This window comes from Saimiri boliviensis, chromosome 17 (assembly GCF_048565385.1).
Source record: "Saimiri boliviensis isolate mSaiBol1 chromosome 17, mSaiBol1.pri, whole genome shotgun sequence".
Taxonomy (NCBI): domain Eukaryota; kingdom Metazoa; phylum Chordata; class Mammalia; order Primates; family Cebidae; genus Saimiri; species Saimiri boliviensis.
The window spans coordinates 7,351,062-7,378,785 of record NC_133465.1 but is presented as its reverse complement, the minus strand read 5'-3'; the positions used below and the strand labels follow the sequence as shown (position 1 = coordinate 7,378,785).

The window sequence follows — 27,724 nt, the reverse complement described above, 5'->3', positions numbered from 1 at the left end:
GTTTCATTTTTTTTTTTTTTTTTTTTTTTGAGACAGAGTTTTGTTCTGTCACGAGGCTGGAGTGCAGTGGCACGATCTCTGTTCATTGCAATCTCCACCTCCTGCATTCAAGTTATTCTTTTGCCTAGGCCTCCCGAATAGCTGGGATTATAGGCACACGCCACCACACCTGGCTAATTTTTGTATTTTTAGTAGAGACGGGGTTTCACCGTATTGGCCAGGCTGGTCTTGATCTCTTGACCTCGTGATCTGCCCACCTCGTCCTCCCAAAGTGTTGGGATTACAGGTGTGAGCCACTGCACCTGGTCTGTAGTTTCACTTTGACTCACTATTTAATATTTCTTTTAAAATTCTTCATGTAGTTGGAAGTAGCAACCCCCTTTTTTTCTGGAGAATTTATTATTTTATTATTATCTTGGTTTCTGCCCATTACATTTCGGATGGATAGAAGATAGTTGTATTAGTATTAAGTCTGTTTTGTGTTGCTATTAGGGAATACCTGAGGCTGGGTAATTTATAAACCAAAGAGGTTTATTTGGCTCACAGTTCCGCAGGCTGTGTAAGAAGTATAGTGCCAGCATCTGCTTTTGGTGAGGGCCTCAGGAAGTTTCCAGTCGTGTTGAAAGGGAAAGGGGGAGCAGACATGTCATATGGCAAGAGAGCAAGCAAGAGAGAGAGGGAGAAGGTATTACAGTCTTTGAAACAACCAGGTCTTGTAGGGACTCATTACCGCTCATTACTCCAGGGATGGCATGAAGCCATTTGCTAGATATCTGCTCCTGTGACCCAAACATCTCCCATTAGGTCTACCTCCAACTTTGGGGTCACATTTCAACATGAGATTTGGAGGGCCCGTCAAATCATATCGAAGTTCTGTCCAGCAGCTCCTAGAGGGGGTACTTTAAAGTCGGTCATCTCCTATTCAACTTGTATTTTTACACAGATAATCTTCCAAATTTATCATTATGTAGAGATCACCTTACCACTGGCCAGCTGGTTTGCGTTAATTTTATGGTAATATTTATCATCTTTTCAGTGGTTTCTGGTACCTGGAGGTGTTTTTGCAAGCAGCAGCGATGTTTTGTTTGGGAGTATGTCTTGGGTGGGGTTTTTGAAGTCTCCCTTGCAGACATCTGCTTTACAGCATTAATCTATGCGTACTTGTGGTCTCCACCTAACATCAAAAAGTAGCATGTAAAGTTGGCGACATCAAGATTCCACTGATATGTGATTCAGAAATGTCACACCTTCTTCTTGTGCCACTGTGTTACCAACATTCAAAGTATTCAATGATTTATTTTATAAAACAATAGCTTTAAAAAATAAACTTTAAGGCTGGGCATGGTGGCTCACGCCTGTAATCCCAGCACTTTGGGAGGCCAAGGTGGCCAGATCGCGAGGTCAAGAGATCGAGACCATCCTGGCCAACATGGCGAAACCCCGTCTCTACTAAAAATACAAAAATTAGCCAGGCATGGTGGCACATGCCTGTAGTCCCAGCTACTTGGGAGGCTGAGGTGGAAGGATCACTTGAACCCAGGAGGTGGAGGTTGCAGTGAGCCAAGACTGTGCCACTGCACTCCAGCCTGGCGACAGAGCAAGACTGTGTCTCAAAAAAAAAAAAACAAAACCAACTTTAAATTTTAGAATGGTTTTAGATTGACAGGAAAATTGCAAAGATAGCACAGAGAATTTACTACCAATGTTTTGAAATCTGTTTTACAATTTTTAGGTTTGGGGTTCTCTCTGGGGTTATTTGTGATGTCCCCGCACTTGTGTATAATGGCTAAGTAGAATATTTCAGGTAGTAGCTGCATCTCAGTCTCCTGTAATCTGAGTAGAGTATATGGACAAACTCTCCTACTGAAGAAGCATTTCCCCCTCGTTGTATCTGTACAACTGTGATTGCTTTCTGGCTGCTAGTGGGATACACTTCTGCACAGCCATGGAAGTGATTGATCAGTGAAAATAGGCTTTTAAAGTTGCACCTATCAGACTTTGAGGGTATGAGGATGCACAATTTGTGACTTTTATAAAAGGTATCAATGTTAGTAAGGCTTTTGCATATGTGGAGAATATGTCTTACAATTGGATTTGACGTTCTCAGTCATCTTAAACCAAAATGGCCAAATATGCCATATTTTATAACAAAAAAATGTACAGTTAAATATTTTATCATATTCTAAATTATTCTGTTCTTTTTCATAAAATAACATAATTTGATTATCTAATTCTATGAAGGGATTTTACATCAAGTGTATTTGAGGTATAGCTCATTTACAATACAGTGTGTTTATTTCCAATGTACATTTCCAAATTTCAGCAGATTTATATACCTGTGTATATTATGAACACCTCTGTGCACGCAAACTAGAAGATCTAGAAGAAATGGATAAATTCTTGGAAACACACAACCTCCTGAGGTCAAACCAGGAAGAAATTAAAACCCTAAACAGACCAATAATGAGTTCTGAAATGGAATCAGTCAACAAAACAAAACAAAACAAAACAAAACAAAAATTACCAACCAAAAAAAGCCCCAGACCAGATGGATTCAAAAATTCTATCAGATGTACAAAGAAGAGCTGGTACCAATCCTACTGAAAATATTTCCCCAAATCATGGAGGGGGGACTCCTCTCTAACTCATTCTACAAAGCCAGCATCATCCTAATACCACAATCTGGCAGAGACACGATGATAAAAAGAAAACTTAAGGTCAATCAATATTCCTGATGAGTACAGACACAAAATTCCTCAACAAAATATTAGCAAACTGAATCTAGCAGTGCATTCAAAAGTTAATTCACCATGATTTGGTGGGCTTTATTCCTGGGAGGCAAGGTTGGGCAACATATGAATTGATAAATGTGATTCACCACGTAGACAGAATTAAAAACAAAAATCATGTGGTCATCTCAACAGATGCAGCAAAAGCTTTTGATAAAATCTAACATTCCTTCCTCATAAAAGCTCTCAGCAAACTAAGCATTGAAGGAATATACCTCAAAATAATATGAGCCATCAATGACACACCCGCAGCCGATATAGTACTGAATGAGCAAAAGCTGGAAGAAATTTATCTTGAGAATTGGAGCAAGGCAAGGATGCCCGCTCTCACAACTCCTATTCAAAAAAATGTATTGAAAGTCCCAGCCAGAGCAATCATGCAAGAGAAAGAAAAATAATAATAAAAGAAATAGGAAAAGAAGTCAAACTATATCTCCTCACTGACAATATTATTTTATACTTAGAAAACCCTAAAGAATCTGCCAAAAGGCTATCAGATCTGAAAAATGATTTTAGCAAAGTCTCAGGATTGTTGCATTTCTATACACCAATAACGTAGAATCTAGATTGAGAGTCAAGTCAAGAGCACAATCCCATTCCAGTAGCCACGAAGAAAATGAAATACATGGGAATACGGCTAATCAATAAAGCGAAAGATCTCTACAAGGAGAGCTACAAAACACTCCTGAAAGAAATCATAGATGACACAAATAAATGGAAAAATATGCTTATGGTTTGGAAGAATCAGTATCATTAGAATGGCTATACTGCCCAAAGCAATTTACAGATTCAGTGCTATTCTTATCAAGCTACCAATGTCATTCTTCACAGAATTAGAAAAAAAAAAATTCTAAAATTCATATGGAATGCCTCTCTCATTGTTTTTGAAATTGTTTTGTCTTTATAGTTTTCAGAAATTTGATTATGATGTGTCTTTGGCATTGATTTCTCTGAGCTTATTCTGTTTGGGGTTTGCTAAGGTAGGTTTAGATTTTTTGTCAAATTTGGGGAGATTTCATCTCTTATTTTTGTGAATATTTTTTGGGCTCCACCGTCCGTCTCCTCTCCTTTGGTGACTAAAGCGAGGTGAATGGTGGATCCTCTGTTAACCCCTCAGGTCCCTGAGATTCTTTTTATTTTTCCTGCCTATTTTCTTTCTGTCGTTCAGATTGGGTCATTTCTATTCTTTCATTTCACTAATTTTTCTTCTCTGTTTCTCCCATTCTGCTATTAAGTCCATACACTGAGCTTTTTATCTTGGTTATTGTATTTTTCAGTTCTAAAATTTCCATTTGGTTCTTTTCGAATTTTTTGTTTCTCGGCTGAGATTTTTCATTTTCTATTTGTTTCAAGTGTGTTTATAATTGCTTATTGAAACCTCTCTCTCCCTCTCTCTCTCTCTTTTTTTTTCTTTTTGAGACAAAGTTTCGGTCTGTCACCTAGGCTGGAGTGTAATACCTCCATCTCAGCACACTGCAACCTCTAACTCCTGAGTTCAAGTGATTCTTCTGCCTCAGCCTCCCATGTAGCTAGGACTACAAGTGTACACCACCATGCTTGGCTAACTTTTTTGTATTCTTTGTAGAGATGGGGTTTCACCATATTAGCCAGGCTGATCTTGAACTCCTGACCTCAAGTCATCTGCCCACCTTGGCCTCCCAGAATGTTGGGATTACAGGCATGAGCCACCATGTCCAGCCCATTGAAACATTTTTGTGATGCCTGTTTAAAAATTCTTGTCAGTTAATTTCAACATCTGTGTCATCTTGGTGTTGGTGTCAATTCTCTTCTCTCACTCTAGTTGAGATCTTCCTGATTCTTGGTATGACGGGTGGTTTTTGGTTTTATCAGGGAGACATTTTTGACATTATGGTGTGACATTCTGAATCTTATTTAAATCTTTTCTAAAGCAGGCTTACTCTGACACCACCGTGATCAAGGAAGTGGGTATGGCCTCATTACTGCCAGGTTTTGGGGAGGCCCAGCTTCCCCAGTAAGTCTCGATGGAAAACATACTGGCTCGGAGGGGAAGAAGCACCTTGCCCACTGCTCCCCACAGGTCTTCCCTGAGACTTTGGTGGGTGGGAGAAGGCCATGTTACTCCTGGATGGTGGCTAAAGTTCCAGCTTCTCTCTTGACCTCCTTTGATTCCGGTGGAGAGGAGTGGCACCTTGTTACTGTTTGGTGAGAATGGAAGTCCAGGATCTCTGTGTGGTGTCTCCTGACATTTTGGAGGAGGGTGCCATGTCACCACCAAGTGAGGAGGCAAGTTCTGGATCTCCACTTCACCTTGTCTGATAATACCCCAGCAGGGGATTTTTTTTTTTTCTTTGAGATGGATCTTGGTCTGCTGCCCAGGCTGGAGTGCAGTGGTGTAATCTTGGCTCACTGCAAACTTCACCTCCCAGGTTCAAGCGATTTTCCTGCCTCAGCCTCCTGAGTAACTGGGATTACAGGAATGGGCCACCACACCCACTAATTTTTGTATTTTTAGTAAAGACAGGGTTTCACTATGTTGGCCAAGCTGGTCTCGAATTCCTGACCTCAAGTGATCCACCTGCCTTGGCCTCCCAAAGTGCTGGAATTACAGGTGTGAGCCACTGCGCCCGGCCCAGCAGGGGAATTTTTTTTTTTTTTTTTTTTGAGACGGAGTTTCGCTCGTTACTCAGGCTGGAGTGCAATGGCATGATCTCGGCTCACCGCAACCTCCGCCTCCTGGTTCAGGCAATTCTCCTTCCTCAGCCTCCCGAGAAGCTGGGACTACAGGCATGCGCCACCATGCCCAGCTAATTTTTGTATTTTTTTTAGTAGAGATGGAGTTTCACCATGTTGACCAGGATGGTCTCGATCTCTTGACCTCGTGATCCACCCGCCTTGGCCTCCCAAAGTGGTGGATTACAGGCTTGAGCCGCCGCGCCCAGCCCCAGCAGGGGAATTTTAAGTGTGCCTTGTCCCAGGTAGGTGAGGGCAGAGATCCAGGCCGCCACTCAGCACTTGCTAAATGGGATGACAACAGGGTGATCTTTCCCATGAAGTTTGGCCGGGATGGTGTGATGACTTTGTTTAAGAGTTTTCTGTCTTGCCAGGTTACCCCTTTTCTGGTCTTTTGGCCAGAGAGACCAGGCTTTCTTGGGGATTTCTTTGGTTTGTGCCCATTGGTCTTTCCAGTGATTTCTCCAGCATCCAGTTCCAGATAGACGAGGAATAAAAGAAAACCCAGGGAACTCACTGCCATGTCATTCCTGAGGTCCCAAGGTCTCTACCTGGTGTGTCTTCTCTCCACCTTTAAGAGTCTTTTAGTGTTTGTTTTATCTATAATATCCATGGCTTTTAGATATACTTAGTGGGAGGTATAGGAAGAAGTGCCTCTATTTAATCTTAAGTTCATTCCTTTTTATAGCTGGGCAATATTTCATTACATAGAAATGTCACAGTTTGATCGTCCATTTCATCAACCTGTTGATGAACTTGCCTCCAGCTTTTGGCTTTATGAAACAGTGCTGCTTTGAACGTAATTTATTGCTGTTACGAATATATGTTGTCAGGTCTTTGTGTGGACTATGTTTTCACTTCTCTTGGGTAAACACCTAGGAGTGGAATTGCTGAGTCATGTGGTAATTGCATGTTTAACTTTATGAGACATTGTCAAATTTTGTCACAGTAGTTGTACCATGTTACTTTCCTATCAGCAACGTTCCAGTTGCTCTGCAACCTCACCAATGCTTGGTTTTAATAGTCTTTTAAGTGTTAGTCATTCTAATTTTAATTTGCGTTTCTCTGGTGACTGATGGTGTTGAACATCTTTTCATGTACGTATTTGCCATTCATATAGCTCATTCAGTGAAGTGTCTGTTAACATATTTGGCCTAGTTTTTTTTTTTGTTTTTTTTTTTTTAATTGGGTTGTCTTCTGGTTATAAAGTTGAAGAAGCTCTTTATATATTCAGAATACAATCTTTCATTAGATACATGTTTTACAATTTTTTTCCTCTCAGTCTGTGCTTTGTATTTTTGCTGTCTTTTTAAAAAAATTTATTTTATTGCATTTTAGGTTTTGGGGTACATGTGAAGAACATGCAAGATCGTTGCATAGGTACACACATGGCAGTGTGGTTTGCTGCCTTCCTCCCCATCACCTATATCTGGCATTTCTCCCCATGCTATCCCTCCCCAAATCCCCACCCCCCACTGTCCCTCCCCTATTTCCCCCCAACAGACCCCAGTGTGTAGTGCTCCCCTCCCTGTGTCCATGAGTTCTCATTGTTCAACACCTGCCTATGAGTGAGAACATGCGGTGTTTGATTTTCTGTTCTTGTGTCAGTTTGCTGAGAACGATGGTTTCCAGGTTCATCCAAGTCCCTACAAAGGACACGAACTCATCGTTTTTGATGGCTGCATAATATTCCATGGTGTATATGTGCCACATTTTCCCTGTCCAGTTTATCATCGATGGGCATTTGGCTTGGTTCCAGGTCTTTGCTATTGTAAACAGTGCTGCTTTATTGGACTTGAAATGTTCATTGTCTTAACTGTGTCTTTTGGAGATAACATGTTTTAAATTTTGATAAAGTTTTTTTTCTTTTGTAGCTTATATTTTTGTGTCTTATCTAAGAAAACTGCTTGAACCAAAGTCATAACATTTCTTTACTATGTTTCTGTCTAAAAGTTTTATAGCTCCAATTTATATACTGAGGTTTATTATTTATTTTGAGTTATTTTTTATATGGCATGAGATAAAGGTTGAGATCCATTGTTTTGCATATGGGTATCCAATTATTCCAGCACCTTTTTGTGAAGATTATTCTAATTATCTTGATATTTTTGTTGAAAATCGATTGATTATATACACATAGGTCTATTTCTGGACTCTATCCTGTTGATCTATATGTCTATCCTGAATATTAGCAATATTCTTACTAATAATATATATGACTATTTCACATATTAATATCTACTGCTGAGCTAGCTTTATAGTTAGCTAAGTCTTGAAAGTCAGACAGTATAAGTCTTCCAACTTTGTTCTTATTTTTCTAGATTGCTTTGGATATTCTAGATCGTTTGCTTTTCTATTTTAACTTGAGAGTCTGCTTATCCCTTTCTATAAAATAGCTGTTTTGATTTTTATTGATGCCTAGGTCAATCTAGGATGGTCTTGAACTCCTGACTGCATATATATATATATATATATATATATATATATATATATATATGCATCTAGCCGAGTCTTGCTCTGTTGCCCAGACTGGAGGGTAATGGTGTGATCTCAGCTCACTGCAACCTCTACCTCTCAGGTTGAAGCAATTCTCCTGCCTCAGCCTCCTGAGTAGCTGGGATTGCAGGCACCCACCATCATGTCTGGCTAATTTTTGTATTTTTGTAGAGATGGGGTTTCACCATGTTGGCCATGCTGGTCTTGAACTCCTGACCTCAGGTGATCTGCCCTCTCAGCCTCCCAAAGTGCTGGGATTACAGGAATGAGCCACCACGCCCAGCCGAGAATTTAACTATACTGAGTCTTCTGATCCATGGGCGTGGTGTACTTCTTTATTATTTATTTACGTGTTAGCATTTCTCAGCATTTTGTAAAATTTTAATTTTCAATTTTGGTCATTTCTTGTGACTTTGAAACCGGTTTTTTTTTTTTTCTTTCTACTTTCTTTTCTCTGTCCTTCTATCCTTTTTCCTTCTTCCTTCCCTCCCTCTTTCCATCCTTTCTGCAGTTGTTTTTTTAACCACTTTCTACATTTTAAAATTCTTTCTTCCTTTTAAAATTCGGTCATAGTACATATCTTGAATCCTTGTTGGCTTTTCATTGATTTATTACAACTTAAAATGCATTCTTTTTTTTTTTTTTTTTTTTTTTGAGACGGAGTTTCACTCTTGTTACCCAGGCTGGAGTGCAATGGCGCGATCTCGGCTCACCGCAACCTCCGCCTCCTGGGTTCAGGCAATTCTCCTGCCTCAGCCTCCTGAGTAGCTGGGATTACAGGCACGCGCCACCATGCCCAGCTGATTTTTTGTATTTTTAGTAGAGATGGGGTTTCACCATGTTGACCAGGATGGTCTCGATCTCTTGACCTCGTGATCCACCTGCCTCGGCCTCCCAAAGTGCTGGGATTACAGGCGTGAGCCACCGCGCCCGGCTAAAATGCATTCTTTAGACAAATGCATTTGGCACATTTTAAAATGAAGTCAGGCAGAGATTGCAGCCAAGCACACAACACTTTATGTAGAGAGGCTGTTCTGCATAGAATAGTTGCTAAGAGCGCAGACTACGGATTCAGACCACCATTGTTTGCAGTCCTGTCTCTGTCATTACTAGATGTGTCACCTTGGGAAAGTTATTTCATCTTCTTTGTGTCTCAGTTTCTTCATTTGTAAATTGTGAAAAAAGTATCTAGAGTAGATGATTTTTGGGAAAATTAAAGGTCAATACAAGAGAAATGATTGGAATAGTAACCAATAAACACTGGATTAGTGTATGATAATACTATTATTATTATTATTCTTTTGAGACAGAGTCTCCTTCTGTTGCCAGGCTGGAGTGTGGTGTCACAATCTCGGCTCACTGCAGCCTCTGCCTCCTGGGTTCAAGTGATTCTCATGCCTCAGCCTTCTGAGTAGCTGGGATGACAGGCACGTACCACCACACCCAGCTAATTTTTGTATTTTTAGTAGAGACGATGTTTCACCATGTTGACCAGGATGGTCTTGAACTCCTAACCATGTGATCCACCGGCCTCAGCCTCCCAAAGTGCTGGGATTACAGGCATGAGCCACCACGCCCGGCCTATAATACTATTACTATTATGATCCAGTGTCTACTGGGAAAAGAAGCTTGCAGTGGCAACAGAAATAAAATGTTGAAGAATGCTGACTGAAGCCTAGGAGTGCAGAGATTGAAAGGGTCAGGGGAGTTTTCAATGATAATTTAATACTGAAGTCTTAAAAAAAAGTTTAAAAGCACTTTTATTGAGTTATGATTGACATGAAAAGCTATTCATATTTAATGTATACATCCAATGAATTTGCAGATAGATACGTGCCTGCGAAGCCAGCATTAGCATCAAACACATCATCATCTCCCAAAGTTTCCTCCTGTCCCCTTCTGTGATAATGATGATGATGGTAAGTGGCTCTTTTTTTTTTTTTTTTTTTTTGGCAAAAACACTTAACATAAAATCTTTTAGCAATTTTAAGTACAAAATACAGTATTGTTAGCTACAGGCAGTATGCCATGTAGTAGATTTCCCAAACTTACTTATCTGGCATAATTGAAGCTTTGTACCCCGTCATCAGTCATCACCCCCTCCCCAGTTTCCCCTCCCTGCATCCCTTGCAACCACCATTCTACCCTCTGCTTCTAGGAATTTGACTTTTTTCTTTTTTTTGAAACAGAGTCTTACTCTGTCACCCAGGCTGTAGTGCAGTGGCGTGATCTTGGCTTACTGCAGCCTCCGCCTCCTGGGTTCAAGCTATTCTGTCTCAGCCTCTTGAGTAGCTGGGCTTACAGGCACCTGCCACGATGCCCAGCTAATTTTTGTATTTTTAGTAGAGACAGAGTTTCACCATGTTGGCCAGGCTGGGTCTTGAACTCCTGATGTCAGGTACTTGTCTTGCCTTGTCCTCCCAAAGTGCCGGGATTACAGGCGTGAGCCACCGCACCCTGCCTGAATTTGACTGTTTTATATTTCACATGTAGGTGAGATCATACCGAACTTATCTTTCTGTGCTTGCCTTATTTAACTTAAAATAGTGCCCTCTAGGTCCATATGATCATCACAAATGGAATCATTTCCTTTTTAAAAATGCTGAATAATATTCCATCATATGTATATGCCGCAATTTTGTTGTCTATTCATCCATCAGTGGACATTTAAGTTGTTTTCACACCTTGAATATTGCAAAGAATGCAGCAGTGCTCATGGCAGTGCAGACATCTCTCTGAGACACTGATTTGTTTCCTTCAGATATGTGCCCAGATGTGAGTTGCTGAATCATTTGGTAGTCCTATTTTTAATTTTTTGAGGAACCACCACACTCTTTTCCATAATAGTTGTTCCAATATATATTTCCACCAACAATGTATAAGAGTTCCCTTTCCCCACATCCTTACCGGCACTTGCTAGTTTTGAATTTTGGATAATGCTCATGCTGACAGGTGTCAGATTACATATCATTGTAATTTTGACTTGCATTTCCTTGAAGATGACTGATGTTCAGCTCCTTTCTATATGCCTGTTGGCCATTTGCATGTCTCCTTTGGAAAAATGTTTGTTCAGGTATTTTGCCCACTTTAAAACCAGGTTGTTTTTTACTGTTGAGTTGTATGAGTTGCTTATATATTTGGACTATTAACCCCTTATCAGATACATGGTATGCAAATATTTTTTCCCATCCTGTGGTTGCTTTTTCATTTTGTTAATTGTTTTCTCTGCTGTGTAGAAACTTCTTAATTTGATATATTCCTATTTATTTTTGCTTTGGTTGCTTGTGCTTTTGGTACCATATCCAAAATGGATATGGATTTTGATGGACTCCCCAGCCCCTCAAATTATTGCTAAGACCAGTGTCCTGGAGCTTTCCCATAAGTTTTCTTCTAAAATTTTTATGATTTTAGATCTTACGTTTAAGTTTTTAATCCATTTTGAGTTGACTTTTGTGTATGGTATAAATAAGGTTGAATTCCATTTTTTTTAAATGTTTATGTTCAGCCTTTTAATTCTTGTTCACAACTGCTTTAGATATTAGAGGTCTTTTGTAGCTCAGTGCAAGTTTCGGGATTTTTTTTTTCCTATTTCTGTGAAAAATGCCATTGGAATTTTGAATGGAGTTGCAATGGATCTTTAGATTGCTTTGGGTAATATAGACATTTTGACAGTATTGATTCTTCCCGTTCATGGACATGGGATTTTGTGGAATAAGTTCACTGTGCACTGATTACCAACTTCTCTGAGTCCAGTAAGACTGAACCCACTTATATGCAACAAATTAAATGTAATGAATTTATTAACTACAGATAGGCAGCAAGGGACAACGAAAGCCCAGTGTTGACTGCAAGCATTCCCCGTCTCTGGAAAGGTGCTGTGGTGGACGGAGTGTCATATGGACGTGCTCCGCCTGTACTGCAGCTGAGGGGCCTCCCCGAAAAAAGCAGTCTCCTCTGGCTTTTTCTTTTCAGACAGGGTCTCACTCCGTTGCCAGGACTGGAGTGCAGTGGGACTATCTCCGCTCACTGCAACCTCCACCTCCTGGGAGATTCTCCTGCCTCAGCCTCCTGTATAGTTGGGACTAAAGGAATGCACCACCAGGCCTGGTTAATTTTCATATTTTTAGTAAAGATGGGGTTTCGCCCTGTAGCCCAGGCTGGTCTCCCAGAGTGCTGGGATTATAGGCATGAGCCACTGCACCTGGCTGGGTTTTTTAATTTATTTTTTTAATACCCTGGGGTATGTGACATACTGGGCTAAAGCATTGAAGGACATCTTATTTCTAGCGGGGACTGGAATAGAGCTTGGGCTGTTCTGGCCAACTCCTTAGCTCAGGATGCTGAATTCCCAGCACATTGTATAGTTATTTTTGGGAACTACAAGCAAGAAAGGGGGAAGAACTGAATCAGTACAAGACTCCCCCACCCAATAACTGTCTTGCAGATATCTTTACATTTATTTGTGACTTTCCAGTGTATTTCATTAATGTTTTGTAGTTTTCAGGGTACAGGTCTTTCACCTCCTTATTTAAGTTTATTCCTAAGTATTTTATTCTTCTTGATATTATTGCAAACGGAATTGCTATCTCAGTTTCTTTTTTGGATAGTTCATTGTCAGGATATGGAAATGATACTGATATTTTTAGGTTGATCTTTATAGCCTGCAACTTTACTCAATTTATTTATTAGTTTTAGCAGTTTTTTTTTTTTTGGTGGAATCTTTAGGGTTTTCTACATATAAGAAAGATCATGTTAGCAAATGAGACAATTTAACTTTTTCCTTTTCTATTTGGATGCCATTTCATTCTTTTTCTGCCTAATTGCTCTGGCTAGGACTTCTAGTGCTACTTCATGGTACAAGAAGTAGTGAGAATGGATATCCTTGCTTGTTCCTGATCTTAGAGGAAAACTTTTGACTTTCACTGTTGAGTATGATTAGCTGTAGGCTTGTCATGTATGGCCTTATGATGTTGAGTTACATTATTCAGTACCTAATTTGTTGAGAAATTTTATCTTGAAAAGATGTTAAGTTTTGTCAAATTCTTTTTATGCATCTATTGAGATCATTTTTATTTTCTAATCTGTTAATGTAATGGATCACGTTTATTGATTTGTGTATTTTAAACCATCTCATCCCAGGAATAAATCTAACTTGATCATGGTGTATTATGCTTTGAATGTATTGTTGAATTTTGTTTGCCAGCATTTTTATTGAGGATTTTTGTATTTGTGTTTATCAGGGATATTGCCTTGTAATTTTCTTTTCTTGTAGTGTTTTTATCTGGCTTTGGGATCAGAGTAATGCTGGTCTTGTAAAAAGAGTTTAGAAGTGTTCCCTCCTCTTTAATTTTTGGAAAAATTTGAGAAAGACTGGCATTAATTCTTCTTTAAAGGTTTGTAGAATTCAGCAGTGAAGCCATCTAGTCTTTATTAGTGCTCTGTTCAGATTTTTCTCCTGACTTAGTTTTGTAGGTTGTTAAGTTCTGAGAATTTATCCATTTTTTATGCTACCCAATTTGTTGGTGTATAATTGGTCACAGTAGCCTCTTATGATCCTTTGTATTTTTGTGGTATCAGTTGGAATGACTCATCTTTCATTTATAATTTTATTTACATCTCATCTCTTTTTTTTCTTAGTTTAGCTAAGGGTTTGTCAATTTTGTTTTTTTCAAAAAACCGACTCTTGTTGATTTTTAAAAATTGTTTTTCTTGTCTCTATTTCATTTATTTCTGTTCTACATTTTATTATTCCTTTTACTAACTTTGGGCTTTGTATTTATTTTTCTATTTCTTTGGGGTGTAACTTTAGGTTGTTTATGTGAGATCTTTTCTTTTATTAATGTAATCATTTGTTGCTATAAACTTCCCTTCAATAACTGTTTTTGCTGCCTCCCATACATCCCATTTTTTTTACAGTTTTGTTTGTTTCAAGATATTTTTGTCTCTTCTTTTAATTTCTTCTTTGACCCATTGGTTTTTCAGGATTGTGTTGCTTAATTTCTGCATATTTGTGAGTTTTCCAGTTTTTCTCCTATTACTGATTTCTAGTTTCATTTCATTGTGATTGAAAAAGATATTTCACATGATATCAATCTTCATAAATTTGTCAAGATTTATTTTGTTGCTTAACATGTGATCTATCCTGGAGAATGTTCCATGTGGCTTAAGAAGAATGTGTATTTTGCTTCTGTTGGATAGAATGTTACGTATATGTTCATTATATCTGTTTTGTATCTAGTGTTTAATTCCACTGTTTCCTTATTTATTTTCTGTCTGGATGATCCATCCATTGTTGGGTGGGGTATGGATTTCTTCTACTATGTATTACTATTTTATGTCTTCCTGATGAATTGATCCTTTTGTTAGTATATATAATGACTTTCTTTGTCTCTTATATATAAAAGTTTTTGACTTGAAGTCTATTTTATCTCATATAAGTATAGCCACCTTTGCTCTCTTTTGGTCATTATTTTTATGGGATGTGGTTTTCTTCCATTCATTTTCAGGCTATTTGTGTTCTTAAATCTAAAGTGAGTCTCTTGTAGACAGCATATAGTTGGGTCTTATTTTTAAAAATCCATGTATCCACTCTATGCCTCTTGATGAGAGAATTTAATCTATATACATTTAAAGTAATAATTGATAGGTAAGGACTTACTATTGCTATTTTGTTAATTGTAGTTCCTTTCTTCCTCTCTTGTTGTCTTCCTTTGTGGCTTCTTTATTATTATTATTTGTGGTAGTGTGCTTTGATTCTTTTCTTTTTATCTGTTTTGTGTCTACTACAGGTTTTTGTGTGTGCGTAATTACCATGAGGCTTACATAAAACATCTTGCAGTTATAATAGTCTATTTTAAGTTAATAACAATTTTTATTACATACAAAGACTATACACTTTCACTTCTCCCCCATATTTTGTGTTATTTATAACACAATTTACATCTTTTTATATTGTGTATCCAACTACATACCATCATCACAATATTAGAGAATTCTGAGTTTGACTATACTTAAGTTTATCAGTGAGTATATGTTTTCATGTTGCTAATACATGTTCCTTTCATTTCAGCTTGAAGATCTCCCTTTCACATTTCTTGTTAGGCAAGTCCAGGGGTGATGAACTTCCTCAGTTTTGGTTTGTCTGGGAAGGTCTTTATCTTTCTTTCCTTTTTGAAGGATGGCTTTGCTGGGTATGTTTTTGGTTGGCAGTTTTTTTTACTTTCAGCACGTTGAGCGTATCATTCCACTTTCTCTTGGTCTGCAGGGTTTTTGATAGTCTTATGGAGGTTCCTTTGTATGTGTTGAGTTGTTTTTCTTTTGCTGCTTTAAAAATTCTCCGGTATAAAGAATTTGAGGAGGTTAAAAAATAAATAAAATAAAACAAAAATTAAAAAAACTCTCTTTGTCTTTGATTTTAACTATTTGATTATAATGTGTCTTGGTGAAGACCTCTTTATTCTCAATGTATATGGAGTTCTTTGGGTTTAATGGATCTGGGTGTTTTTTTCCTCTTTACAGATTTGGAAAGTTTTCTGTTATTTTACTTTTTGTAGTTTTTACAGTTTTATTTAAACACAGAACGTGCACATGAGCTGTCTACTCATTTTCTTCACTGCACAGCCTGGCATTGGGGTTGGTGACTCTGATGGCCAGCAGGCAGCTCTTTCCACAATGGCTTTGCGGTTCTTGGAGGAAACATTGTGAGCGATCTCAGCACAGGAAGATTTGTTGCACGTCAGCAGCACTTCCAGCTCCTTCATGTTGTGGACCAGGAACTTCTGGAAGCTGCTGGGCAGCATGTGCTTTGTTTTTTTGTTGCTCCCATAACCAGTGTTGGGCATCAAGATCTGGCCCTTGAACCTTCTGCGAACCCTGTTGTCAATATCTCTGGTTTCTGCCAGTTACGCTTAATTTTGACATATCAATCTGACTAGTGCCGGATGAACTTCTTGGTTCTCTTTTTGTGATCTTGGAACTTTACAAGGGGTCTGAGGGTGGCCATGATGCCAAGGAGGAGATGGCTGCCACGTTGGCAATGCCAAGGAAGAGAGACATTATATTTTAAAATAAGCTTGCTTTCCCTTTCTCTTTCTCTGGTCCTTTTGGGATTTCTATAGTACGTATATCATTTTACTTGATGTTTTCGTAAGTCCAGCAGAGTTGAGCCAGCTGCTAAGATCCATTCCTGTTGTTAATGTTCATGTTCTCTCTGCAGCAGTTAATGTGGGTCATGCACAATGGTATTGGGCCCCATACGTGGTGGGGTGGGTCATATAGGGTGCATAGACTTGTTGGGTGGGGTTCCTCAGGTGAGTCATCTGGTGGGATTTGTGGGCAAATCTCCTGCTGGGGTCTGTAAGCTAATTGGCAGAATCTGTGGTTGGTCGTTGAAACCACATACCAGTTTTCTGTGCACTCTACTCCCTTCTCCGTGTTCCTAGGTGATCAGTCATCTGTATTCTGGGCAGGGAGAGACATAAGTGAGCCTCCTGGTCAGTGTTCTTCAAGTCTGGGGAAGCTAGGTGTTTGCTATGCTTTCACCTTCCCCTGTGGGAGAAATGGAAGGCCAAAAAAGCTGCTCTCAGCACAAGCTGTGCCTCCTTGGGGAAAGGATGATGCAGGTAAGGTGGAACTGCACTTGTTCCCCTTTTCAGTGCTTCCACTCTTGGGTTGATCTGCTCCAGTGGGACGCTGGAACCTCAGCCAGACTCCAGGCCTCCCACATAGTGATTCTCATCTGTCACTGCCTGCCTTAACTGCTGTTTTCTATGGGAGGATGAGAGCTGGAACATCCTATTCTGCCATGCTACTGATTTCACTCCTGACTGAATTTTGAAGAATGAACAGAACTCCCTAGATGTATAAGGAGAAAAGTGCATCCTAAGCAGAGGGAACTCCAGGTACGAAGGCAGAGAAATTTAATCTTATCAAGGTGCTTGTGATGGACAGTAAGTTTTTTTGTGGGACTGGGGTGTAGGGTTCATGGAAGGAGACAATAGGAGTGTGTACTTGGAAAGTTAGGGGCTAGATTACCATGGGCTCATATGGACAGTGAAAACTATAAAAGAAAATGGAAAACTTGTGATGGCTCTGCTCATTGAACTTTATCGGTGAAGACTTTTCCTTCTATCTGAGCAGGATTTGAGACATGGATTCATTGATAAGGAGTTGCAGTACTGTACATGAGAGAAGTCAGGAGTGATAGCAGAGCTAAGAGATAGCGACATCAGTAAAGGTATGTGCAGTCACAGTTAACGAGATGGGCCATAAGGGGAGTTCATTCGACTAATATTTGCTAAGTATCTACCACATACCCTCAAACTTGTAGAAATTGAAGACACAGCAGTGAACAAAGAGAAGAAAATCCCACTCTTATTCTGTTACATATGTTTGCTATATCTATACATATTTTTTTTTTCTGGAGTATTTAAAAGCAAATCCCAGACATCATGTGATTTCACCTTAGAATATTTTAGTATGTGTCTCTAACTGACAAGGACTTTAAAAATACATAGCCATCATTTTTTCCTAAGTCGGCGCTCGCCAATGAGAAAGCCATGTTCAGTTCGAGCGCCAAGATCGTGAAGCCCAATGGCGAGAAGCCAGATGAGTTCGAGTCCGGCATCTCTCAGGCTCTTCTGGAGCTGGAGATGAACTCGGACCTCAAGGCTCAGCTCAGGGAGCTGAATATTACGGCAGCCAAGGAGATTGAAGTTGGTGGTGGCCGGAAAGCTATCATAATCTTTGTTCCTGTTCCTCAACTAAAATCTTTCCAGAAAATCCAAGTCCGTCTAGTACGCGAATTGGAGAAAAAGTTCAGTGGGAAGCATGTTGTCTTTATTGCTCAGAGGAGAATTCTGCCTAAGCCAACTCGAAAAAGCTGTACAAAAAATAAACAAAAGCGTCCCAGGAGCCGTACACTGACAGCTGTGCACGATGCAATCCTTGAGGACCTGGTCTTCCCAAGTGAAATTGTGGGCAAGAGAATCCACGTGAAACTGGATGGCAGCCGGCCCATAAAGGTTCATTTGGACAAAGCACAGCAGAACAATGTGGAACACGAGGTTGAAACTTTTTCTGGTGTCTATAAGAAGCTCACGGGCAAGGATGTTAATTTTGAATTCCCAGAGTTTCAATTGTAAACAGAATGACTAAATAAAAAATATATTCACAGTAAAAAAAAACAAAAACAAAAAAAAAATAGCCATCATACATAACTACCATATCATTTATCATAATATATAATACCATGATATCATTTCAGAGTTCTTATGCATTTATATTTTCACTAGTGTTTAAAATGTCTTTTAAAATTAGTTACTTTGGACCAGCTGTGGTGGCTCATGCCTGTGATCCCAGTACTGTGGGAGGTAGAGGTGAGCGGATCACTTGCAGGCTGGGAGTTCACATCCAGCCTGGCCAACATTGTGAAACCCCATCTGTACTAAAAATGCAAAAATTAGCCGGACGTGGTGGCGTGTGCCTGTAGTCCCAGCTACTCGGGAGGCTGAGGCAGGAGAATCACTTGAACCTCAGAGGCAGAGGTTGCAGTGAGCAGAGAGTGCGCCACTGCACTCCAGCCCGGGTGACAGAGCAACTCCGTCTCAAAACATAACTAACTAAATAAAATTAGGTGCTTTGGATCTAGGTTCAAATAAAGGCCACATATTGTATTTGGTTGACATATCTCTTATCTTTATTAAAATCTAACAATTTCCTATCCTTCCTTTAGTATTCTTTTATGCCTCTTAAATTTTTTTTATTTAAAAATTATCATATAGTAAAATTAGCTTTCTGGTATACAGTTCTATACATTTTAACACATGTATAGATTCATGTAATCGTGACCACATTCAGTATACAGAACAGTTTTTTCACCTGCATGTGTCGGGTAGGAGGAGATTTGGTGGTTGATCCTCTATGACACACTGTTAAATACCCCCTTGATTTTGGGTCTATGGCTCACCTTTCCACCTCGAACCTCCCTGGGCTGATACTTTCCAGGTTCTGTGGGAGTTTAATGTTTCACTTTCCATTGGGTTACTCTTCTTCAGGGTTAGAAAGATTAAATTGCCCAAGGTTCCACATTGTATTGTGGAATTCAGATTCGAACCTGGGTTTTCCATCTTCAAACCTCTATATTTAAAATTTATTGTATAAAACTAGAGAAAAGTCTGAGCACATAGAGTACCAGAAGAACCAATTTCAGAATATAGATGCAGGATACCTAAATAAAATATTAACAAACTGAATCTAGCACAAATTAATGGAAAAAAATCTATGAATGGTAGATAATAAATAAATATGAAGTAAAATGAGGCACCATTTCTGTGTATAGGTTACTAACTTGGCAGAGATTTTAAGAGAAATACTATCCACTACAGGCAATAGATGGAGAAAATAGGCATTCTTATATGTTTCTAGTGTGAAAACAAATTGGTACCACCATTCAATTTTACTATCTATAACAAAACTTTTTTTTTTTAAAGACGGGGTTTCACCATGTTGGTCAGGCTGGTCTTGAACTCCCAACCTCAGGTGATCCGCCCGCCTTGACCTCCAAAGTGCTTGGATTACAGGTATGAGCCACCACGCCCGGCCAACAAAACTCTTAATATTTCATGCAACTTTTAACCCAGAAGTTTCACCTCTAGGAATTTATTTTCAGGAAGCAATCATGATATTTATAAAAATTTAACTATGAGGATATTCATTTCAGTGTTATTTATAATATTGAAAAAATTAATAATATATCTGTCCACTAACATGGACTTCATAAAATAAAATACAAGACACAAAATAATATTGAAGAATAATGTTAATAACATGAATGTATGATAATGTTATATTAAGTGAAATACCTAGTTTCAAAACAGTGGTTTTTTTTTTTTTTTTTTTGTATCACAAGGGATTCTTTCTGTTGCAAGTCATGAAAAGTCAACTAAAAATGGCTTATGATAAAGAAAAGGAAGATATTGATTGATAAAAATGGAAAATCCATGGTCACAGGCCTTCAGGTAAGGTTGCATCCAGCTTCATCATCAGTAATTGGTTTCCATCCCTTGGTTTGGCTTTACTTTCAGATAGACACTCTAAAAACATTGTTAAAGAGAGCTACCAACAGCTCTGGGATTATGCTTTACCAACTAATAATCTAACAGGAAAAGAGTATTTCCTTTTAAATCATTCCAACAAAAATCCTAGTGCTGAATCTCATTGGTCAGGTCTGGCTCATGTCCTCCTCTACTTTTTTTTTTTTAATTGCATTTTAGGTTTTGGGGGTACATGTGAAGAACATGCAAGATTGTTGCATAGGTACACACATGGCAGTGTGGTTTGCTGCCTTCTTCCCCATCACTTATATCTGGCACTTCTCCCCATGCTACCTGTCCCCGGTACTCCTCTCCTTAACTGAGAGGTGGTGTGAGTCCCATTTGAACTATGTCATCATAATGCTAGCTGAAATTTATAGAGTATTGACTATGTGTCAGATTCTGAGTCCCACGATTTTATGTGTAAGTTTGGGCAATTTAACCTTCCTAAGCCAGAAAAGAACACATAATCTGTGTCCTTTGTATGATTGCACTAAATTCTTTTGGCAATCCTAGTGGAACAGATTCTACGTCCATCCTCATTTTATGGATGAAAACTCTGACGCTTGGGCAGATTAATTATTGTCTTAATCTATTTAGCATTGCTACAAAGGAATACCTCAGGCTGGGTAATTTCTTTCTTTTCTTTTCTTTCTTTTTTTTTTTTTTTGAGAGAGTTTTACTCTTGTTGCCCAGGCTGGAGTACCATGGCATGATCTCAGCCCACTGCAACCTCTGCCTTCTGGGTTCAAGTGATTCTCCTGCCTCAGCCTCCTGAGTAGCTGGGATTACTGGCTTATGCCACCATGCCCGGCTAATTTTGTATCTTTAGTAGAGACGGGGTTTCTCCATGTTGGTCAGGCTGGTCTCAAACTCCTGACCTCAGGTGATAGACCCACCTCGGCCTCCCAAAGTGCTGGGATTACAGGCGCGAGCCACTGCGCCCGGCCAGGCTGGGTAATTTCTAAAGAAAAGAGGCTTCTTTGGCTCATGGTTCTGTAGGCTCCACAAGAAGCACCACACTGGCATCTGCATCAGGTGAGGGCCTCAGGCTGCTTCTATTAATGGTGGAAGGTGAAGGGGAGCCAGTGTGTGCGGAGATCACACGGCGAGAGAGGAAGTAAGGTGTGGAGGCGGTGCCAGGCTCTTTTTAACAATCAGTTCTCCTGGTGATGAATAGAGGAAGAACTTACCCTTGAGGGAAGGCACTAATTTATTGATAAGGGTCCCATCCCCATGACCCAAATACCTCTCATTGGGCCCCACCTTCAACATTAGGGATCAAATTTCAACATGGGATGAGGAGGGAGCAAACATCCAGACTGAAGCAAGTTGATTATATAAGTCGAAAGAATTAGCAAATGATGCATTCACTCACATGGACTGAGAATACGGGAGGCAGCAGTTCTTCAAAGAAGAATCAGACGCTGCGTCAGACATTGAATAGAAAGCCCAAAACAAAGTAAAGGAAAACAAAACAATCCCATAGAATAAACAAGGATATGAAAACTTCAAAAGTCTGCTGTTAATATACTTGGAAACGTACAAAATATATTGCACCCGTGTTGTAAGAACAGAGTAAGATCATAATACTTTTTTTTTCTTTTTTTTTTTTTTGAGACCGAGTCTTGCTCTGTCGCCAGACTGGAGTGCAGAGACACAATCTCTGCTCACCGCAACCTCCACCTCCCAGGTTCAAGGGATTCTCCTGCCTCAGCCTCCCAAGTAGCTGGGACTTAACAGGTGTGTGCCACCACGCCTGACTAGTGTTTTGTATTTTAGTAGAGACGGGGTTTCTCCATGTTGGTCAGGCTGGTCTTGAACACCTGACCTCAGGTGATCCACCTGCCTTGGCCTCCAAAGTGCCGGGATTACAGACAGGAGCCACTGCACCTAGCCAATAAATTTTAAGATAGTAAAAAGGGCCCTTAAAAATTGTTTTTTGTTTGTTTGTTTGTTTGTTTGTTTTTTTTTTTTTGAGACGGAGTTTCGCTCTTGTTACCCAGGCTGGAGTGCAATGGCACGATCTCGGCTCACTGCAACCTCCGCCCCCTGGGTTCAGGCAATTCTCCGGCCTCAGCCTCCTGAGTAGCTGGGATTACAGGCACGCGCCACCATGCCCAGCTAATTTTTTGTATTTTTAGTAGAGACGGGGTTTCACCATGTTGATCAGGATGGTCTCGATCTCTTGACCTCGTGATCCACCCGCCTCGGCCTCCCAAAGTGCTGGGATTACAGGCTTGAGCCACCGCGCCCGGCCTAAGGGCCCTTAAAAATTGAAGCAAGAGGCCGGGCGCGGTGGCTCCAGCCTGTAATCCCAGCACTTTGGGAGGCCGAGGCGGGTGGATCACGAGGTCAAGAGATCTAGACCATCCTGGTCAACATGGTGAAACCCCACCTCTACTAAAAATACAAAAAAGTAGCTGGGCATGGTGGCACGTGCCTGTAATCCCAGCTACTCAGGAGGCTGAGGCAGGAGAATTGCCTGAACCCAGGAGGCGGAGGTTGTGGTGAGCCCAGATCGCGCCATTGCACTCCAGCCTGGGTAACAAGAGCGAAACTCCGTCTAAATAAAAAAAAAAAAAAAAAAAAAAAAATTGAAGCAAGAGAGTAGACCTGAAAAGTGTGACGGAAGAGTTGAAAGATAAACTTGAGGAAATCGCCCAAGAAGACGCAGAGTTGGAAGACAGGAGAGAAAAGGATAGAGAAGATTAAAGATTAAGGCTGGAGTGTTCAATAACTGAATAACAGGTGTTCAAGAGAGAAAAAGAATATGTAGGAGAGGCAGTCATCATAAAAACCATACAGAAAGGTTACTCAAAACTCATGAAGGCCGGGCATGGTGGCACATGCCTGTAGTTCCAGCTACGCGGGAGGCTGAGGTGGGAGGATCGGTGGGCCCAGGAGTTCTGGGCTGTAGTGCGCTGTGCTGATCGGGTGTCCACACTAAGTTTGGCCTCAATATGGTGACCTCCGGGAGCAGGGGACCACCAGGTTGCCTAAGGAGGGGTGAACCGGCCCAGGTCGGAAACAGAGCAGGTCAAAACTCCCCTGCTGATCAGTAGTGGGATCGCGCCTGTGAATAGCCACTGCACTCCAGCCTGGGCAACATAGTGAGACCCTGTCTCTTAAAAAAAAAAAAAAAAGAAAGAAAGAAAAAGAAAAAACTGACGAAGGACATGAGTTTCCAGATTGAAAAGGTTCTTCAAGTGCCTAGAGAAGCGTATGAAAAAAGACTTGTCAAGACACATTATCATGGAATTGCAGAACACGGAGTCCAAGAGATCTTGAAAGCTTAGAGAGCAAGGGAGAGGGTACACACGAAGATCAAATATAAAGGACTGGGCATCAGCGTTGGCTTTGCCTGCTTCAGTAAACACTGGTAGAGGCAAGAGACACCAGAGCAAAGCTTGTCAAATTCTTAAGAAAAACTATTCCCAGCGTAGAATTCTGCACCCAGCTAAATTAGCAATCAAATATGAGTATAAAATAAGGACATTTTCAGATGTGCAAGATTTACTTCCCCTGCATTCTTTCTTAAGGAGCTGCTGGAGGCTGTGCTGCTTGAATGAGAGGACAAGCCAAGAAAAGGAACGTATGGGGCACGACAGATAGGAATCTAACATAGGAGAGTGGAGACGGGACTCTAGGATAAGGGTGATGGGAGAGCCCGGAATGGCAGTTACGCACTAGGTGCAGAAGGAAACAAGTCCAGCTTGAAGCAGTGGGACAGCGGGACTCCAGGGAGAGACATGCTGAGGGTTTCCACCACCACTGTCCCCACTGCCATCAGGCTAACTCTCTTTTTGGAGATGGAGTCTCGCTCTGTGGCCAGGCTGGAGTGCAGTGGCGCGATCTCGGCTCACGGCAACCTCCACCTCCCGGGTTCAAGCAATTCTCCTGCCTCAGCCTCCCGTGTAGCTGGGATTACAGGCATGCGCCCACCACCACGCCCAGCTAATTTTTGTATATTTAGTAGAGACGGGGTTTCACCATGTTGGCCAGGATGGTCTCGATCTCTTGACCTCGTGATCCTCCCGCCTCGGCCTCCCAAAGTGCTGGGATTACAGACGTGAGCCACCACGCTTGGCCCATGCTAACTTTTAAATCAAGGACCAAATACCCCGATTTTTCTCTGTGTTTATCTTGTTTTGACCACATACTGATAAAGTTCCTGCTCGTTCCTCCATGCTCTGATGCTTGAGCTACTGTGGGTATCATTTAGTAATGTTCTGCTTTGACTTCCGGGAAGTGGAGGGGAAGTCATGATGAGCAGGATACACAGAACAGCCCCCTCCTTCTGACTGCATCCGGGCCAGACATCTAAAACCTGGCCCCCCCCTCCAGTGCTACCATATGTCTCACCTGTGCCGAGCCCAGTGTTTCCCAGTGTTACTCATCATCTTACTCAAAGATTTTCTCATAAAAGCGTTTATAAACGCTTAGGGAAGCCGAAGCCAGATAATGACGCAGAGGCTGTTCAGCTTATCCTCTCCTCTTGAGCCTTCCTCACACAGCGGTAACATCACCCTTTCCTTATCATCCTTCCAGATCGGGGCTTGCTGCTGAGTTTTTCAAGATGAAAGTCGTCGTGTTGCTTAGGGTTGCATTTATTGGTGGGAAACCGTAAAGGAAACAAGAGAATGATGAACAGAAGTCATCATTGCGGTTATCACTGGGGGTGGACAAGAGACTGCAATTGGGGAGGGATAAACAGAGGCTTCGAAAGGACTGGTTATAATTTATGTCTTTATTTATTATTTATTTATTTTTTTTGAGATAGAGTCTTACTCTGTCACCCAGGCTGGAGTGCAGTGGCACGGTCATGGCTCACTGCAACCTCCACCGATCCGTCTGCCTCAGCCTCCCAAGTAGCTGGGATTACAGGCACCTGCCACCATGCCTGGCTAATTTTTGTATTTTTAGCAGAGATGGGGTGTCACCCTATTGGCTAGGCTGGTCTCTAACTCCTGACCTTGTGATCTGCCTGCCTTGTGTGTCCCAAAGTGCTGGGATTACAGGTATGAGCCAACACACCTTGCCTATGTTTTATATCTTAAACTGGGTGGATGATTATTTATCTTATTATATTAGGTTGGTGCAAAAGTAATTGTGGCTTTTGCCATTACTTTTAATTTGCCATTACTTTTAAATATTCAATCGAGCAAATTTTATCCATCCTTCTATTTGTATGATGCATTTTACAACAAACCATTTTAAAAATCAGGTGCTGTTAATAAAATTGGAAGTCAATGGAAACAAGTAGAAATAAGAGATATCTATTCAGAATCTTTGGATAGTAAAAATACCTGCAAAGAGAAAGGACAAGAAGGGACATTTTATTTCTTTTAAAGTGAAAGCAAGTTTATTAAGAAAGTAAAGGAATAAAAGAATAGGCAGAGCATCTGGGAAGGGACACTTTTTTTCCCCTCTGGCTTTTTTGTTGTTGTTGCAAGCAACAGAGACCTGCTCAATTTGACTCAAAAAGAGTAGGGGTTGTTTTGAGCCTACACACGGAAGAAACTGGAATAGTAAAACTTAGACAGTGTTTCCTACAGGCATCTCGGTGTGTCTGTCTGCTCTGTTCCCTATTAACTATACAGATGCACCTCCACTTATAATGGGGCTGTGCCCTGATAAACCCACTGTAAATGGAAAATATCATTAAGTCGAAAGTGCATGTAATACACCTAACCTAGGCTAAGGTAGCTTAGCCTAGCTTGCCTTAAATGTACTCAGAACACTTAACATTAGCTGAAAGTTGGCAAAATTATCTAACACACAGCCCATTTTATAATACAGTGCTGACTATCTCAGTGATTTATTGAATATTATGCTGAAAGTGAAAAGCAGCATGGTTGGCTGGGTACTCGAGGTGCAGTTTCTGCTGAATGTGTATCACTTTTGCACCATCCAAGCGTTGAAAAATACTAAGTTGAACCATTGCAAGCAGGGATCGTCTGTATAACAAATCTCCCCAAAATGTATTGTCTTAAAATAACAACTACTACTTACTTATTGGCTCAAAATGCTGAACTTTGGGAAGGGATTGACAGGAACAGCTTGCTTCTTCTCCGTGTGGTGTTGGCTGGGCCACCTTTCCCGGGGCTGGAGGATCCGGGTGGCTTCACTCACATGTGTGGCTCAGCAGAGGTGTCTAGAACAGCAAAGGACTGGCCAGGCCAATCTCTCCAGCGGGCAGTCAGTCTTCTTTATTATGGTAGCTCAGGGCTCCAAGAGAAGCAAAGGGCAAGATGTCAAGCCTCTTCCTGGTCAAGAACTGGCACCATGTCACTTCTGCATTCTGTTGGTCAAAGCAAGTCACAGGGCCAGTCTAGAATGCAGGGAGGAGAAACAGATTTCCCCTCACGATGGAAGAAATGCTTATGAGATGAGAAGCATTCCTGGCAGCTATTTTTGCAAACAATTTGCTGTACCTCATAATTTTGGTGTGTACGTAAGTTTAGTTTGCTATCGCTGAACTCTGTTTTTCTGTCACCTCCAGCTTTATTGCTAACTAGCAAATCTTTTTTTCTGTGTTTAGGTTTAAATTCCTAAGAACAGTTGGTTTAATTAATCTCTTTACCCCGTGTCAATAGTCGGAGGTCAGAGGCCATCCTATTTTTTTTTTCACCGAGTTTTTATTTTGAAACGCCTTTGGGAGAGTTACAAGAATAGTACCATGAATATTTATAGATGCTTCACTTAGATTCACCAGTTTTAACCTTGGGCACATTCGTTCTCCGTGCATATATATGTATGGAGTTGGTTGAAGACATCATGACGTTTTACCTTTAAATACTTCAGCATATATCTGCTGAGAACAGGGGCATTCTCTTACATAACCACAACCAAATTACCACACTCAAGAAATTTAACATTTCTATACAACTATCATCGAATGTACTAACTATATTGATATTTCTACAATCGCCCCATAATGTCCTTTTTATATCATTCTTTTTTGATCTAGTATTGAATCAATAATCACACATCAAAATGAGTTACCATGTGTCTCTAATGTTCTGTTCTTTTTTTTGAAAGAGAGGAGGATCTCACTCTGGTCACCCAGGTAAGAATGCGGTGGCTTGATCATGGCTCATTGCAGCCTTGACCTCTTGGGTTCAAGTAATCCTCCCGCCTCATTGTTTGATTTTTTTTGTACGTAGAGATGGCGACTCGCTATGTTGCCTAGGCTGGTCTCAAACTCCTGGGCTCAAGTAATCCTCTCGCCTCTGCCTCCCAAAGTGTTGGGATGACAGGCGTAAGCCTCCCTAATGTTCTTTAACTTAGATAAAGTTCTCTGTCCTTGTTTGTCTTTTAGGACATTGACATTTTGGAGAGCCTAGGCTAGCTGTTTTGTACAACGTCTTTCAAAATGGATTTGCCTGATCGTTTCCTCATGATTAGATTCAGCTTAAACGTTTTTGGGCAAGACTACGCCATAGGTGATGTGTGGCCAGTCACTTCAGTGCTACTCTGAGACAATTGCTGGCCAGCCGCCTGTGCGCCCTACCATCCCATCCCCACCTCCCATCATTTCCGTGGCCTGAAGTCTTCAGGTAAGTTTGGCCACGGAAAGATAATAGTGGATGACTGGAGGGTGGGAAGAGAGGAAAGGCTGGGATATTGCCC

General features: G+C 40.6%; 1 protein-coding gene and 1 pseudogene across 12 annotated transcripts in view; one reads left to right on the top strand and one right to left on the bottom strand.

Moving 5' to 3' along the window:
- The window catches only part of LOC104651578 (small ribosomal subunit protein eS7-like), a 70,275-nt gene that overhangs the window by 31,893 nt on the left and 10,658 nt on the right, over window positions 1–27,724 (top strand). For 8 of the 12 annotated variants that reach the window (XR_012514519.1, XR_012514521.1, XR_012514520.1 and 5 more), the window contains 2 exons: window positions 19,906–20,014; window positions 27,414–27,651. Coding sequence is in view for 1 of the 12 variants with exons in the window: in XM_003929124.4 (XP_003929173.3) it covers window positions 17,555–18,139 (585 nt within the window). In the remaining 11 variants the exon portion in view is untranslated. Of the gene's footprint in view, window positions 1–13,745; window positions 16,898–17,135; window positions 18,146–19,905; window positions 20,015–27,413; window positions 27,652–27,724 lie in introns of those variants that run through there. The other 4 variants (XR_012514518.1, XM_003929124.4, XR_012514523.1 and 1 more) reach the window with 4 other exon arrangements.
- LOC141581788 (large ribosomal subunit protein eL32-like) lies at window positions 15,594–15,999 on the bottom strand (annotated as a pseudogene).